We start from the raw sequence: 17543 nt of genomic DNA, 5'->3' as shown, positions 1-17543 counted from the left end.
GCTCATATTGAGACTTCAGATTGATTGGACTAAGTGGAGCTTGATTAATAACTTAAGTTGCATATGCCGTACCTTTTGCCCATAAGGCTTTGGGTAAATTCTATGCCTAAAGCCAACACTTACAAGTTTTCATGGGATGTCGAATCTTTCGTTCAGCCACACCATTGTTACGATCTATTTACCATGTAAGTTTCCGTTTGATGTCATACTCTTTATAAAAAGAGAAGAATTTATCAGAAGTGAACTCTCCGCCATTATCGGTGCATAATCTTTTAATTTTTCTTTGACGTGCACTTTCAATTATTAACTTGAACTCTTGAAATTTTGAAAGAACTTTTGATTTTTCCTTTACAAAATAGACCCAAGTGAACCTTGTAAAATCATCAATAAAGAGAAGCATATAATGAGAACCTGAATAAGATAGTGTTTGAGTAGGACCCATTAGATCACTATGAAGAAGCTCTAATGGAAATTTATATCTTGAAAGTGATCTATCAAAAGGTTGCTTATTCTTTGCCATATTGACAACCTTCATAAACTTTATTACTACTAAAAGTAGTAAGATTAGAAAGATCATTCACTAAGTCTAGCATGCTAGATTGATGCATTATCATTTGTACTTATCTTATCAATATAAGAGGTTAATGCTAACAAAATATATAAATCTTTGACCCTTTTACCAGTATGTACTACATCTGCATTTAATTCTTTTATATTACGAAGAAACTTGACTTTATTAGGACTAAAAAAAATATAATTTCTAACATCAACTATATTTGCAATAGAAAAGATATTTTTGTGACATACTCTTCAATGCAATAGGATCATTATCTGCCATAATAATTGCATTATTACCTTCATATTGACGAAGATTTATGGATTTAATACCATCACCAGTGAGACGATGACCATATCATGAATCAACAATCCAGTCATATTCGAAATTAATAAATGTCATGACCTCAGTAGTTTCAGCCATAAAGCACTTGCCCCAATCTTCATCAGTAATATTAGAATTTTTTTTATTTATAATGTTTTCTTCTTTAATCTTCACACGATAATTTTTCTTGATATGGTTAAACTTGTCACACTTATAACACTTAATCTTTTTTTGATTTGTACGATTGTTCAAAGAAGACTTTTGTTTGCTATTAGCATCATCCTTCTTCTCTTTATCGTTATCATTATCATTTTTTTATTTATAAAAAAAACATCTCCATCTCCCTTTAAAATAGAAACTCTTGCTATTTGACAAGCTAGGGATTCTTGAGAGGCAAGAAGATTTTCCAACTCTACTAAAGATAGTTGTTGAATCCATTCTTGAATAGATGTAACATAAGGAATATATTATTTTCGAAGATCATGAATAATATAACGTTTTATTCGTATATCAGAAATAGACTCGTCAGGACCTAAGATTGGTATCTGTGAATATAAATTTTTAGTCTTCAAAAAATACTGAAAATTTGAGAGATCACCTTGGATAGTATTTGCTAAATCATTCTTTAAATACTAAAGCCAAACCATATTCTTTTTGTTGAATAATGCATTAAGAGTTATCCAAATCTCTAAAGTTGATTTGCAATAAATAATGTGTTCAAAGAGATCATGAGAAATAGATCTCTTTAATACAAATTTAGCCTTTGCATTTAAAGTTCTCCATCTTTTCATGGCGTCTTCATCTACAACATCTGGTGTTGTTGTTGCATTGCCACCAACCACGTCCTAGAGACCTTTCCCTATAAGATAGGACTCTAAATAAGTCTTCTAGATCTTATAGTTAGACTGATTAAGAAGCTTAATACCAAATCTACCAACTCGACTATAATATTTCGTAATCGAAAAAGGTTATCTTCTTCACTAAGGAGATCTTGAAACACATATTATCACCCTTTTGGCTCTGATACTATGTGAAGAAAAGGAGAGATCACATGCAAGTGCAACTCTTCCGCAATACCGTACCGGTACCGAGCCCAGGTCGAAACTCCGGTACGGTACGGTATTGCGGACCTTGCTACTAACCCAGGATCAAACCAAATAGAAAAAGAAGAAACCAAGACAAAAAAGAAAAACTATATTGAACTTCTAAAAAAGAAAAACACTTACAAATCTTGGACGACTCTTAGACTTCAGCCTTATAGACTTGAATAATTAAGGCTTGGATGGATCTACACATATAGATGCCACCTATTTATAGATGAGAAATACAAGAATATCTAATCTCTACAACTTTATTTAATCTTATTTAAAAGGTAAGATATTAATTTGAGATCTTCTAAAATATATTTTAACTTTTTTAAACTAAGAATTCTTTATCCCTACAACTATATCTAATTCTCTTTAAAAGACAAGATATTAATTTATGATCTTTTAAAATATATTTTAATTTCTTAACAGTTCCTACTAAGTTGGAAATACCATGTGAATATATTGTTTCTCCCGAGTTTGAATACACCGCATTCGTGATATGCTTGTAAGTGGAATTCTAATCAATAATTCTATATACAAACCTAGTGGATTGGAAAAGCTGATCTTATCGGTGGTGTGTCAAACTTACTTATCAAAAGTTGAAAAAATTATAACCTCATCCAACAAATTTTTAAGTTGTGACATTCTAACTTGCTACTTCACTCTTCACTTTCTTTAGATGTTAAAATTGTTGATTAGTTTAACTGCTAAGGATTTTGTTAAATCATCACAAGATCATAGGATCAGTGCTTGCCTTACCACTTATTCTTAAAATGAAAAAAAAAAATCACTCTCAATTCTTTAGTCCTTTTCATTTGCTTGGGGGAGAAGGGAATGAGAAGTGCATACTACTGCCAGTTGGCATTAGCTTGAGGCAAGTGGAGATCCTGGTTAAAGAAAAAGAGCAGTATCCAATCTTCTTGGAAGTACATTATTCTTTTTGGTCTTCATTCCCCTCTCTATATTGTTTTCTCTCTCACACATAGATATCCACATAGATATATGAGCATGTGAAATAAGACAACATAGAGTCAGTAGGCACGAGGTCGAGGAGACAAGTGCAGTTTCCCCTGTGAAGGTCTGTATCCAAAATATTTGAGTACATAACCTTTTGTTGGTTTTCTCACTCTACTGTCCCTCACAAATCTCTCTCTCACTAATACACAGAAGTGTTTTGGCATGAATTAACAACTGCAGATAGGGTCACTGGGCAAAAGATGCCACCTAATCAATCTGATTCTTATCTCATTTTGGTCGATGATCCACCAGGACATGGTGGATCCCTGCTTTGTTTGCTGCCAGCATGTGGCATGTTTTCTTTTATGGCCACGCAGGGGGACTGTGACTGTGTTCAGCAATAAATGCATTCAGTAGTAGCAAGATTTTTGGTCAGACTGCTGCTGCCTTTCTGTGAGCCATAGATTCTGGGACATATTTTGACAGTCAACCTTAAACTGCATCTGGATCATTGTTTGCAGTTTGTGGATTCAGAATTGTCCTCTTAGGTGTTCCTTGCCTGGAAACAAACCTCTTCTGATGTCAGGCATTGTGGAGAAGTGTTCTTGACGGCACTGACAAAGAGGTGCAATAAAGGTGCACTGGTTATTGACTTACTATAAATCTAGCTTGGTATATAGTTCTTTCATAACTCTTGTGGTTTCTGATCGTGGGATGAAAGTACCTCATCATTTTGAGTTTCTTCTTGGGGCAATCCTTTTCAAGTTAGTTATCTATGACCCATTGTAATGAACTTATTATGGTTCTTTATTCAATTAAGGAATCAGGTGGAGATTATAGAGGTGATTCTGCTACCAACATTTCCTGGATATACCCACCTAATTGGGATGTCACAACCTCATCCTGAGCAGCAACCCAGTGTTGGCGACATGCAGCTGTGGCAACAACAATTGATGTACAAGCAATTGCAAAAGTTTCAGAGACATCAGCAATGTCATCAACTAGAACAGGGAGCAAGACTGCTGAATTTTTTTCCGCCACTCATCTCATTTACCTACAGTAATAGATAATATGCCTGTTAATGATATGTCAACTTACATGACCCAATAATTTTGTTGGAAGCATGCCCATACTGCCTAATAACTCTCAGATGTTAATTTCTGGCAATATGAACTGCGCACAGTCAGGTGGCTCATGTGCCATGCAGAATCCCACAAATGGTCACACTTTTTTTTATAACAAAATTCCAGACGCAATACAGACAACAACTTGATCAGTCCTTTAATGGCATGCCTGTCTATGGTAACAAACCCATTACAAATAAGTATTCTCAATTCATTGGGATGTCTAATGATGCTACTGGTTTGATGAGAAAGGCAGCAGCCTACCAGATAGAAGAGGCATTTGATCCATATGACAGTTTTCAAATTGATCAGTATTTTCCTGACAAGGCTGCATGGAGGAAAGTTTAAGTTACCAGATGGAGCTTTCAAGGAAAAGGTTTTCTAGGACACAACCCCATGCAAGATTTGAGCAGTGATGTTACGTTGGGAAATTTTCACCAAGCAAATTATATGAAACATAATATTCAAGTTGTGGAATTTTGTCATAGGGAGGACCAAGATGATTGGCCAGGTGATTTACAGGAAAAACAGGCAGTGCAAGTAGGGATTTCCAGTGGTGTGGCTAGTCTAGACCCTTAAGAAGATAAGATCTCGTTTGGTACCAATGACAATGATAACTGGGGAGCTTCTTTTGGAGGGAGTCTTGATTCTTTCATGGGAGGCTATCCACGTGGTGATCCTTTACTGAATGAATATTTTGGCTCAATCCCTTACATCCAGCGTGGGAGCTGGAGCGCTCTTATGCAAGAGGCTGTACAAGCTTCTAGCAGTGAACAGGGTGCAGGGTGTCCTTGAAGAATGGAGTCGCTTGAATACATTCAGATACATCTACCGATAGTGGGAAGCTGCTGGATGCTTGGAGTGATAGCAACTTGCAGAATTCATGTTTCCCCTCTTCGCCTCTTTTATGATGCCAATGGGACTCAAATTCCATACTATTCCTAGTTTTCAATATAATTTGAAGTCTTTAAACGAAGAAGATGATGGGGGTACCAAGTGAAGTTCCCAATGTGTCTTTTCATCAGTTTACTGGAGAAGCTAACAAGATACAGTTTCTTGGAAATCAGGAGCAAAAACAATATCTAGAAGGTGGTCAATTACAAATGTCAGTAACTAATGAAAATATGGGCAGGGCACAGATATGAACAGAAGGAAAACAGTTCTGAAGACTTCAAATTTAAGTCACAGATTATAGTGGGCAGTTGGACTCAGGAAGAAAGCATGTCCTTTTCCAGTATTAATAGGCAGAATAGTGATAGTAGACCAAATGGCTTGAATACCAGCTACCCATTGGTGGCTGATGGAGATGGTTCTTCACTTGTACATGAAACCCATGACAATGAGTGGAAGCTGGGTGCCACCAGTTATGTTAATCTAAATGGTGGAATGCAACCATTCAGATCTAATATTGGCAATTCACAGGAGGTGGAGACTGAAATGTGTAGCTTTAGCTCTAGTACAAAATCAAACAACTCTAATTTAGTTTAGGAAACAAATCAGAAGATTACTAATAGACATCAAGTTGTTTTTGAAAAAGATTTCACCCATGATGCATGTGCAGATTCTCAAGGCAATGAAAATATTGGAAGTCCGAATCAGCCAAGCAGGACATTGCAACATTTGGAAACATCAAGTGGCAGCAACAACAAAAGATTGGTCAACACCTATGACAGCAAACATAGATTTCCACATGTTTTTTCAGGAGAAGACTGACTATATGGTTGCTATGAAGGAGACTCGGTAGAGAATTCTCTTCTAGGGAACCAAAAGTCCTTAACTCAATATGAGCAAAAAAATATGGAATCTTCTTTCCCTTCAAGTCACCTTCTAAATTTTCAACGACCAGCAGATGTGGTTTTTCAAGGATCAAAAAATGTGGTGACAAAGAATGTTGGAAACTCAAAGTTTGATAACCATGATGTTTTGAACAATCACATGGATGTGACAGAGGTAAATGAAAATATATTATTTAATTTGGATTTTATTGCTGTCCAACAATTTACTTCTTTAGTCTTCACAATGCATGTGTTTCAACGTTTTGATGCTTTTGTACTATTATGGTGCTTTTGTACTAAATTTACAGAGAATTGCCAAATGCTAATGGACCAAAAGAACTGCATCCTAGAGATAACATTCTTACCCATGTCTTGAGTGGTTCTTTTGATGGAATAACTGCTCAATTTTCTGAGAAGCATTTCTCAATCAAGGTATGCTTTGGCTCAAGTTTGCTCCTCTGCTCTTTAATGCTCATTTTTGTTTTAGGAGTCTCTTTGTCAACTTAGTATGTGTTCATAATATTTTTTGATAGCTTAATCATAATGTTTTAGGATCATAGTTTTTAAATCTTATTAGTGGTTTTTACAGATTCTTTTTTTTTCTTTCTAACTGTTTGGACACCTTTAGAAGTGGCAGGATGATAGCAATAGACTTTCATGATCAAAGCTATCTTTGGTGATCAGTGTTCAGTGTCCAACATGTGGGGAGAAAGAAAGCCTAGTGTATTACAGTGGTCCAAGGGTATTAAATTTGCTTAATGCAGGTGCCTTTCATTCTGACCTGAAATTAAAGTAAACAGTAATCTGCAACTTTCGTTTGTAGCATTAGAAGCAGAGAGTGGGGAATAGAGATGCAGACTTGGAAGGAAGAAGATGGACACCTATGGTCAAGAGTTTCCTTATAATGACAATATCAACTTATATTTCTGAATGCACAATATTTATTCAAAATAGAGGAAAAAAAGACAATAAAAGACTTGGCAATTTGGACTTTTAACTACTTAACTCACCACTTAATGAATTCAAAATTAGGAAATAATGACAAATGAAAGCTAGTTCAAAACCCTTGTCAGTTGAACATTTTTTTCTTTAAGATATTAAATCTTTTGTCACTCTCAAACTTGAAAAATAGGGGATTTAAAAATGCATATTGATTCAATTTTCTTTTTTATTGTCTGAATCATACTTTAATTCAATTGAAAACTAATCAATTTGACAACTTTATGTTAAAGGAATTCTAAATGAACCTATTTGAGTCTCTTTATCTAAAATAAAATTGTGAAACTCCTGCCATTAATCTGTAGATAGAAGAATGTAGTGGCTGTATAATTTTGATCTAAAAATTTCTAGAAAATTGAATACAATTTTATCTAACACAAGTGTATCTATGTTTTTCCGGATTATATCACTTACATATCCAGACTTTTTCACATGCATCTTTTTTGTTTAATGCATTCTCTATCATGTTTATAATATATTTTTTTTCTGTTACCATGATTAATGAAAATTTCTGGATTTGGCATCAGCTTGTTTGCTGTCTTGTTCTAATGCTTGCATTATCATGATCTCTTTCGGTCAAAATGTTGTTGAGCTTCTTCGCAAAATTGATCAGTTAAGGAATGGTGATGAGTTTAATGCACCTGTTAGACCTGCACAAGCTGCTGCTAATGCTTGTCACCCTCAATTTAGGCCGTCTTCTACCTTGCAGGGTTTTGGGTTGTGGCTAAACCAACCATCTCAAAAGCAACCACTTTTGAACTCTGAGGTTCCTCCTCAGACCTGCTTAATTAACCATAGGCAGCCACTTGATCAAAATGCAGGTCATATGGCTCAACCTTTGTCAACTTTTGCATCAGCTAGGTCTCTTCCTTGTGAAGCATCTCAAGTAGAAAACTGGAGAAATAGATCGAACATTTCTGGACAAGAAATCAAAGGAGCCTCATGTTCTCTTTGACTTTCCTTATGTCGGAAATCATTTTCAGGAAGAGAAGCAGCTGCAAGAGCAAGAAGAAGATGTATCTTGTTCCAGTTATCATGAAGTAACGGATAAAACTGGTGATGTTTCCCTTGGTAGCCAAGCTGATTTAAGCACACTTGTTAAGAATGATATGCTCCTTAGGCAGCCACCTATAAATCATAACGGAGATGCAGTTGATCAGTCTGTTGAGACGCCATTTCCTATTCCAGCTGATAGAGTTTCACCTTGCTTATCCACCAAAGATGGATCTTAGGAAGGCAATAAATGCTGGGGGTTTTCATGTTAAAAGTTCTGATCTTCAACTCCCTGTTAAGGAGACGAGATAAGGCCCTCAACATCCTTTTACTGGCAGGTCTCAGCAAGTTGGCTTCTCAAAAATGTTGCACGATGTGTCACCAAATTTATCAGTTCGACATTGCTTAGCTGGTCTGCAGCTTCACAGTGTTGCTCCAAGCATACTTCAGACAATAATAAATCATGGTAAGAATACAAGTTTGTTGGACCTGCAAAATACAGATGGTTGAGGTAAAAATCAGGAAGAAAGTGCTCTGTCTGAAGTAGGTCTGAATTCCATTTCACGGGACGGAGATCATTAAGTTGTAGCCAATTTCTTAAAACCAAAGCAAGCTGAGTATGCTAACAATGCTCTCTTCGATGAGGAAGAACCACTAAAAAGTAATCTGTTTGATGGAGATTCTAATGTCTACATTCCATATTTGGTCCAACACCAACAGGATGTTGACAAGAGCAAAGGTAATGGTTCAGGATTTCACCCTCAGGCAGTACATGCTCCAATTAGAAATATTACTTCTTCTAGAAGTGATGCTTGTTTCTCTGGAAGCACTTTAGTACCTACAGAATCTCAAAAGAGAAATTACTCCCTACTGCAACAAATGCAATCCATGAAGGATGCTGATTCCAATTCGAACATGACCTAAGGACACAGGCTTAAAGGAGCTGACTTTAAATCTAATGCTTATCAAATGGAGCATAATGTAAGTCAGAGATTTTCTTCTAGGCAGAATACACTCTTCAAGGATCCTGCAGAAGGGAAACTTGTTGCAAGTTCACAGAGTTCATTTCCATCAGATGTCAAAATGTTATGCTTTTCTTCAAAGAAGAATGAGAGAGATTCAAAAATAACATCTATTGCAGAAGATCATGATCTTCAAAATCAAATGCACTCTCAGCACTCCAAGATTCTCAGATGACCTCTTCTTTATTAGAAATGCATAAAACCTATGAAACCAACAAGGGAATGGCTAAACATGATGGACAGAGTCCCAAATCTGCCACTCAATTTCACTTTTTTGCAGAAGTTCCTCAGAGCACAGAAAATAGTTCTATACTAGAACATATAGTTGATAACAGCAAAGTTGGTACCATTGGGCAAAGTACATTGGCCAGAACTATAGCTACCAATGAATCATCTGCCCTTGCGCTGCCTCCCATTGTCATGGATCATGGTGTTGTTCAAATGTCAAAAAAGCGCAAGAGTGCAGCCTCAGAGCTACGTCCATGGCATGAGATCTCACAAGGTTTACAAAGGTACCAGATGTTGGTTTTCAGTAGTAGCACTATGATGAATACTTTTATTATGTTATGAAATAACCAAATGAATACACTATCCATCAGAAAATTTATACTAGTTTTGTACTTGATATTTCTTGTGCAACTTAAGTTTCAGCTTTGAACATTTTGTTAATTTTGATTTTTTTTAAATAATTTATTGTATGACTGAGCTGTATTAGACTTGGGCTTCCAATAGTTTGATTGAGAAAGTTAGTTGATTCGTCATTTCAGGTTAAGTAGTCTATTGCTCTATATTCTGTCAGCACCTGGTGAAAACTGAGAAGTTAATGGGTGTGTTTGATACTAGGTTGGTGATGAAGCTGAAGTTATTAATGGACCATCAATGCTTTCATCACGAAGAAGGCTAACTCTGACAACTCAGATGATCCAACAACTCTTACCAGCTTTACCAGCTACAATGCTTAATGTGGATGCAACTTCAGCTTATGAACAAGTGACCTACTCTGTTGCTAAATCAGCTCTTTCTGATTCATGCAACAAGATCTATTCATCAGAAAGAGATTCTTGTTTAATTGATGGTGATCTGTAAGTTTTTGTTCATATAAAATCTGAGGAGTTCAATATGGAATATTGTTACTTTTTTTTACATATGTTTTGCAGATGTTTATTGTGTTGTGCATCGTTGAGTCATGTTCTAAAATGATTTCTTTTTGTTTTTTAAAGATAACCAGAATGTTTAAGTCTTCTCTGGTGGCGGACTGTATTTTCTCAAATATTGTGGAAGAATTTAGTGGAAGGTCCAACAGGCTTGAAAGCATGTTCTCAAGGTATGTTCATTTGTAGATGATCCTTGTGAAAATCTTTTCCATTTTACTTGCTTTGCTTACTACTTATTAGTGTATCTTTTCTGTTGATTTTAATCTTATGCAGGGAAATCTCTGAACAATACATTTACATGTGGATTTCCAGATTTAGATCGGATCATTGTGTTTGATAGTTTTTTATATATTGACTAATTATATAGGTTTCCAAAATCCTATGTGCATTTGTTAGTAATTAGCGTGTGGCACGTGCATTTGCATGAGCTTATTCCAGCAAAAGTTATAGTGAGCATGGTTTATATTACCGGTTTGTATCGGTGTACCGACCAGCTATCGGGATGATGCATACCGAGCTATACCGACACATGATATACTGAGGTGTATCGATGTACCGCCTATACCGGTCCTCTATCGGACTGGTACATATCACCCGTACCGAGCGGTATGCTTTGGTACGTCAAACCTTGATAGTGAGAACTAATACATAACTCATTACCTCTATTATGTTGTATAATATTAATCATCAAATGGACAAAAGTAGTATTAGGAACTATTTCACATAGTATCTTCACTGATGTAATATCTCTAGTTTAGTCCCACGTTAGAAATGAAAGAAGACTTTGACTAACTGACTAAATATGTCTGTTGTCTTCTATCAGGCTCTTCGAGTGATGAGCTTAATGGATTAGTTATCTCATTAGATTAGGTGTCGTAAAGGGTCCATGAATGGGGTTGAAGACACTAAGATGTTGAACCTCACATGCCCCATGTTAGGGTTTGAACCCGACAGTGATTTCAAAAGGCGCTTGCATACTCGCCTAAGTGCTCGGGCAAGGCAAGGCGAGTATGCGAGCGCCTTTTGAAATCACTGTCAGGATCAAACCCTAACATAGGGCATGTGAGGTTCAACATCTTAGTGTCTTCAACCCCATTCATGGACCCTTTACGATACCTAATCTAATGAGATAACTAATCCAATAGACGCATGCTCGCCCAAGCCTAGTCGTCGGGCACTTCAAGCCAGCGCCCGATTTAAACCAGGCAACTGAACTAGCTTTTTAGGTTTGGTTCGGTCGCATTTGCGTTAGTTGGTTCGCAGCCTCCCCCTCATGACTTCCCCCAACCCTACTTGTGATTCCGCCACTGACATTTTCTCTCTATTGCCGCTGTCGCTACCTCTCTCTGCTGTCATTATCGCTGCTCTCTACTGTCATTGTCGCTGCCACTATCGTTGCCTCTCTCCGCTGTCGCTACTCTCCACTGCTATTGTCGCTGCTCTCCATTGCCACTGCTGATTCCTCTCTCTGCTACTGCTGCTCTCCGCTATCACCCGTTAGCGCTGTCGCTATCACTGCTCTCCGCTGCCATTGTCGCTGCTCTCCGGTGCCACCCGCTGCTATCGCTGCTCTCAAATAGCAGCCTCCTATCCGCGACTAAGTCCTCACCGTGACTCAGCTTCTCACCTCGGTCTCCTTCTCACACTCTACTATTAACAGTAGAGAATATTTTAAAATATTAAAATAAAATTTTATTATATTTTAATATTTTAGAGTGTCTCGCTTCGCTCAGATAAGCGCCCAGTGCCTCGGGCATTTTGCGACCTTGGCGCCTAACGTTTTTTAACTCATTAGATTTCGAGTTATGTTGGGCATTAGCGAAAACTTCAAGCTCCTGGATGTGGGAGATTATTATATTTTTGGTATATTCCTATATAAAAAATGGGAGTAGACTTTGATTGATTTAGAAAAGTTAGATGAGTCTACTACCATTTGGTTTAAAGAGCTTGGACTTCATCAAATTAATGGATTAGTGGGAAAGGGGAGAAAACCTTAGGGATTAAAATATTCAAATTTGTATGAGAAACTTTCCACTTTTTCCACAAAGGAGTAACACGAAACTAAATGCATTTGAAGGAATATGAAGTTGAAGGGGAAATTATTTGAAAATGGGATTAGAAACCCTTGCCATGTTGAGGTAAGTTGAACAAAAACAGTTGAGGGAACATGTTGCAGAACTCTGAATTCTTGCATCATTGTTTGAGAACAGGAGTCTCCTACCTGCCACTGCCCCAAGAGTATCCCTCTGTGTTTGCGAGCATTGCTGCCATGACTTGTGGCTCAAGATATAAGATGAACTTTGTCTCCACTTCAGGGGGCCTTGGTCTTGCCTCTACTTTGGCCAGCATCATCACAGCGGGCTGTGTTATGCATTTGAGTTCAAGTTGGGTTGCTAAGGATTTCACCATTTTATGTGAGAGATTCGTTAGAGGTCTGTTGAGCCCCAGTGACGCCATTCCCTTGTTTCTGCGAGCATTGTTGCTATGTCTCAAGCAGTAATATAGGCCCTGCCTCCTGTATATGCTTTATGGGCAGACCTCAGTGGCAAGGGAGAGACACTGGCTGCCATGGGTGGTGATGTTGTTTCAGATACGGGGGAGCGGAGAGGAAGGGAGAAGGGTGGGGAGGAAGATATGACTATTCACTGTATCTGGGTATTTTGTTTTGTTGTCTCTAAGCTGCATAAAATGTGATGATCATAGCTGTTAAAAATATATCACATGGTTAGAATTGTGTGCTAAATTTCACTGTAGGTTGCATTTAGTTTTGATTGTTAATCAAAATTTATTTTGCCCAATGGCTTTTTGGGGCCCACCATGACTCAACAGGCTATGGCATTATAACTTGAACCTGACCAAAATGATTAGCTGTACGTTGAACCTAGCAACTAAACAAGTACCTTCAATTAGTTGTGCCAAAGATTGTCTATGAACAAAGAAAGTGGAAGGTGAGTGTCAAGAGAAGTTTGACTGAAGATGCTCTGTAAGGATAGATAAATGATGTGATATCCCTTGGAGTGTTTGTTAGAAAAAACAGACGTAAAGATCACACAGAAATGGTGGATGAAATGATTGATTTGGTTAGTCCTCGTTTTAAGAAATTTAAATTTTATTATTTGTTTTCTCTTTCTTTTTTTTTGTTTGAAGTTCTAAAAATTTCTCCTTTCCTATAATATGTGAGAGTGGTAGTGTATTCCAGATTATAATTTCATCATCCGCATGGGAGATGTGTGAAAGTACACTTAGATTTGGAATTGAAAATAGAAACGCAAGAAGATTCTGGTTTGTTGCTTGCATAATAGATGATGACCGGAGACTAATATTAGAGATTTACTTTCATCTGAATACGAACGCGCATGAGAATAAACAAATGCAAAACAATACCTTGCATTGTTTGAATTGAACCACCAGTAAATCTCCATGTAGTAGTCATGATTCAAGAAGTGCCATTATTTGCTGTACAGGAAAGAAGAGGGGCAACAATAACTCTGTTGCTCTCATATTTTTGTCATTGACTACTTACTGTACTTGAGATCGGATGGGAGGACCTCAATGTTGGACGTACTACTGTATTGCCAGGAGTTATAGAAGTTTTCCATCGCGAACTGCTTGGGCAAGTTCCACGGCAGGAGTCGGATAGATGGAGTTATGGGCTCGGTTGCTTCCGAGACAACTTTGCCACAGGGACATGTCACCGCAGTTTCGGTGCCCAGAAATCTTCCTGTCAATGTACTGTCTCTCATTGTAGATTGTAGATCATTGATTATTTTTTTGTTCTTGCAAATCTCCATCCCTGTTCCTCAATCTTTGTCTATGCCCACCTATCTTCATGCATAAGCCGTATGCTGAAACATGAACATGGGGTAAAATAGTTTTACACGTAGCCAAGGCGACGTGTTCTTGTTTTCCTTTTTTCAAGTTAGGTCTTTGTATATTAGTGTGATGATTAAATAAGATTAGGGTTTTCCATCATGTTTTTTAAGGTGGTGGGGAGTTTAAATCATGATTTCTAACAATCATGAATGATCATTATTGCTGCTATATATATATATATATATATATGATTTCATAATCTTGTGCAGATGCCACATCTTATCGACAAGCATATCCTGAGCTTGGTAATCTAGTTGAGTTCTCTTCTCCATTTAATGCATGCTTCTGTTTGATCTTGAAGTTAACCAAACCTTGTTTTAACTATGCTGTCACTTCAATGTAACAGGTCTCTGCAAGGGCTCATCTTAAGTTGTTCAAAGTAGCAGATTTCGCATAAAGAATTGTTTGCTCCAGTGACTCAACAGATGACTGATAACAATGGGGTACAATATCCTTAACACACTAATTTCTCCTCAAGCTCAAGCTGATAGGGTTTGGACTACTGGAGATGAAGTGAACTGCATGATTGTGCAAAAAGATATATGCAGTGCTCTGGCCAACTTATGAGCAGAAGATTACAAAGATGACATTGCTGGAGCAACTGTCGATTCTGGGTTCTGATGGCCAACCACAACTGACACGTTGCTCACATCACACTGACGACTCAACAAGTGCAGAACAAGATAAGTTATACGTGTCTGGAGGAGCTGCTGCATGTTCCAAATTCTGATGCACAACCCATGGCAGAAAAGCACTGTTCATTCTCCCAAGGTCACATGCTACAACCCAAAAGTAAAAAGAGGCTCGACGACGGAGGACACAGACACAGTGTGGTGGCATTAACAGTAAACAATCGTGTGGGCGAAGAAATAAATCCATCTGATGATATGTAAGCAGCAGCACTCACCCAAGCATGATTCTTGTTCGCATCCATTGACACCCCTCACAAGCCAACCTAATAAGCTTGCTGGGTTGCTGCAAATCCTCTCTCTCTCTCTCTCTCTCTCTCTCTGTGTGTGTGCTGCTGCTGCTGCTGCTGCTGCTGCTGCTGTAGAAATGGCTACTTTCCTGCTCCTCGTGCTCGCCGTCGCCATGTCTAGTGGTTCAGGTAAGCTTTAGGCTTCTCCCCCTCATTGAATTCTTCTGCCTTTTCTTTGTCTTTGTTGTTTAAGATAGGCAGAGGATTTCCTGATCATGTGAGCTAAGTGGTTAAGGTTGTGAAGCCACCTCTTGTTTCTTAGCACTCAGTCGAATTTGTTTTCCTTGCATGTTTCTGCTTCTTCCTTGCCTATCTTACCTCCTCTGGTTCTTTCTTCAGAATCGAGTCCTCGAGAGACAACCGTCCTGCCTGCACCTATTTGGTTGACATGTTTTACTAGTTTCTATTTTTTTCATCATCTGATGGCAGAGAGAGATTAATGACTCAAAACACATGAGATCAACTATTGTGGGTACTAATCAATCTCTGCCTGTTCATCTGTTTCTTTCTCTCTCTCTTTTTCTCTTTGTTGTGTCTCATTATATATATATATATATATATATAGTTAAGGTTGATCCTAGTTAAATATTGTTTTCTTGGTTAACCTCTGCTCCATTTTGAAGATGCTGCTTGGTGTGTGTGCCGATCTGATATGAGCAACACTGCTCTGCAAAAGGCACTGGACTATGCTTGTGGAGCTGGGGCTGACTGCACTCCTATCATTCAGAATGGGGCATGCTACAACCCCAACACAGTGCTCGCCCACTGCTCTTACGCTGCCAATAGCTATTACCAGAGGAAGGGTCAGGCCCAAGGAGCCTGTGACTTTGCAGGCACTGCCTCTCTTACATCAACAGATCCAGGTAAACAAAGTCCCCTCTCCCCCCTATTCCAAGACACATTCCATTTACATTACCACTGAGCCACTCGTACTATCATCCTCTTTGGTTTTGCAGGGGGGAATGGTTGCACATACCCTGCGACTTCCAGGTATATTTTTCTTCGATTTGTGCAGAAGATAGCCATTGTTTTCTTAAAGCAGCTTTGAATGATAGCCATTGTTTTCTTAAAGCAGCTTTGAATTCTTTGAAGAGGCCTTTTGCTTTGGATGGTTCTTAAAGTTGTGGTGATTGTACAACCCCTGATGAGTCAAAAGATCCGGCCTTTCTTTCTTTCTTTCTTTCTTTCTTTTATTTATGTTCCTTTCCTTGCTACCCCATCTTTAGCTTTTCCACTCCAAATGAGCATATATCAACCACTATGATATATTGATGTTTTTTTTCCCCAAATATCTAAATCCTCCACCTGTCTGATTGAGGCTACGGAACATAATCTAAAATGTCATGTTTCTATTTGATCTGCCAAGCGGCCCGTTGCTTTTGTCATAATCTTCTTTATGAAGCCAGTATGTTCCTTTTGCTTCTTTTCTTCCTCTATGGTTCAATCATTCATGAGCCATTGGGGAATCTTTTTTTTGCAAAAGCTGTTGTTGCTTTTGCATGCTTTTATGTGCTCGTGCCAGTTGTTCTTCTTGTTTATCTCGCTTTAATTTCATTTTACTGCTTGTTCATATCTAAACCTTGTTTCTCTTCCAATTCTTTGTTTTTTTTTTGTCAGTGTTGCAGGAACTTCCGGCACTCCAACAACCACCACCCCAACGAGCAGCACCCCCGCAATCGGCACTCCGACAAGCACAAGCACCACTCCCCCAACCACGACGACGACTCCTACAACCTTCAGCCCTCCAACCACAGGCGCCACCCCCACGGGGACCGGAGGGGTGCTGGGAGGACTGGGCCCCACTGGTACAACCAGTAGCATTGATGGTAGTGATGGGGGCTTGCTCCCAGGGGCTGAGGTGGCCTCACTCCTATCAACTCTCTTTCTCTCGTCCGTGTTCCTGTTGAGGTTATGAGTTCACACTTGTAGTAGGCTGTCTGAAATCACATCTTTCGAGGAATTGAAAGCATATCGATGAGCAGATGAGGGTCCACAAGTCATGTGATGAACATAGGTGGCCAACGAGGGATCCATCTACAGACGTTCCCCCCACCAGTGTTTTGTTGTTTAGTGGCAACAAAAGTGGGGCTTTGATTCCCTCTTTTATGCTCTTTTTCTTTTCATGGAACTTGTCCTTCTCTCTCTCTCTCTTAAGTGATCCAGGGAGGCAATGATTCATTGTATCATATGGGTTGATGAGGCTGCCATACCTCCCTTTTAGCTTAATGTCTAATCTATATGGGTTGTATCTATCTGCATGGAGCAATTCTTTACTGGTCAGATAAAGAAGAAGTCTGCGTGTGTTGCTGATGCCACAAGCGAACCAAGTATGTAATGCCAGATCCTGATCACCAAATTAAACAGATTGGGCAAGGAAAAATACAAAAAAATTAAAATTAAAATTAAAAATTCAAACAAAATTATTTTTTATTATTACCAAAACCAAGTAATTTTCAGGCAATTCTTATATATATATATATATATATATTGTTTTTCAAAAATGATGGAAATAATGATTGTTATTAAGCATGTCAGCATTTGTAACATCGATAGGTACCGTATAGTAAAAATGATAGTAATTGCTGCTCTGAAAGCTAGTGTACGTTGATAAATAGGATAGCGCATACATGATGGATTCGCGATGGATTTTTTTTATTGTTTTCAGATTTTTTAAGTTCTTAAAATTTAATATGTGCCAA

General features: G+C 38.1%; 1 protein-coding gene across 1 annotated transcript; it reads left to right on the top strand.

The window, feature by feature from the left end:
* The first annotated feature begins 7558 nt into the window (after nt 1–7558).
* LOC135599054 (PLASMODESMATA CALLOSE-BINDING PROTEIN 3-like) lies at nt 7559–17096 on the top strand. The gene is made up of 7 exons (XM_065093730.1): nt 7559–9350; nt 9682–9920; nt 10059–10162; nt 14212–14973; nt 15468–15707; nt 15801–15834; nt 16462–17096. Exons 4-7 carry the CDS (start codon nt 14748–14750, stop codon nt 16757–16759), a joined length of 798 nt encoding a protein of 265 aa, XP_064949802.1. The 5' UTR covers nt 7559–9350; nt 9682–9920; nt 10059–10162; nt 14212–14747; the 3' UTR covers nt 16760–17096.
* The last annotated feature ends 447 nt before the right edge of the window (nt 17097–17543 follow it).

The sequence above is a fragment of the Musa acuminata genome, chromosome BXJ2-1 (genome assembly GCF_036884655.1).
Source record: "Musa acuminata AAA Group cultivar baxijiao chromosome BXJ2-1, Cavendish_Baxijiao_AAA, whole genome shotgun sequence".
In the NCBI taxonomy this organism is placed as follows: domain Eukaryota; kingdom Viridiplantae; phylum Streptophyta; class Magnoliopsida; order Zingiberales; family Musaceae; genus Musa; species Musa acuminata.
Note: the sequence above shows the minus strand (reverse complement) of the source record. Positions and strands in the feature narration are given on the sequence as shown.

Excerpts from the sequence above, each read along its gene's own strand:
- LOC135599054 (XM_065093730.1), top strand. The coding sequence starts at position 14,748 with ATGATATGTAAGCAGCAGCACTCACCCAAGCATGATTCTTGTTCGCAT. Across the intron at positions 14,974-15,467 it reads CGCCATGTCTAGTGGTTCAG|ATGCTGCTTGGTGTGTGTGC; the intron begins GTAAGCTTTAGG and ends TCCATTTTGAAG. Across the intron at positions 15,835-16,461 it reads ACATACCCTGCGACTTCCAG|TGTTGCAGGAACTTCCGGCA; the intron begins GTATATTTTTCT and ends TTTTTTTGTCAG.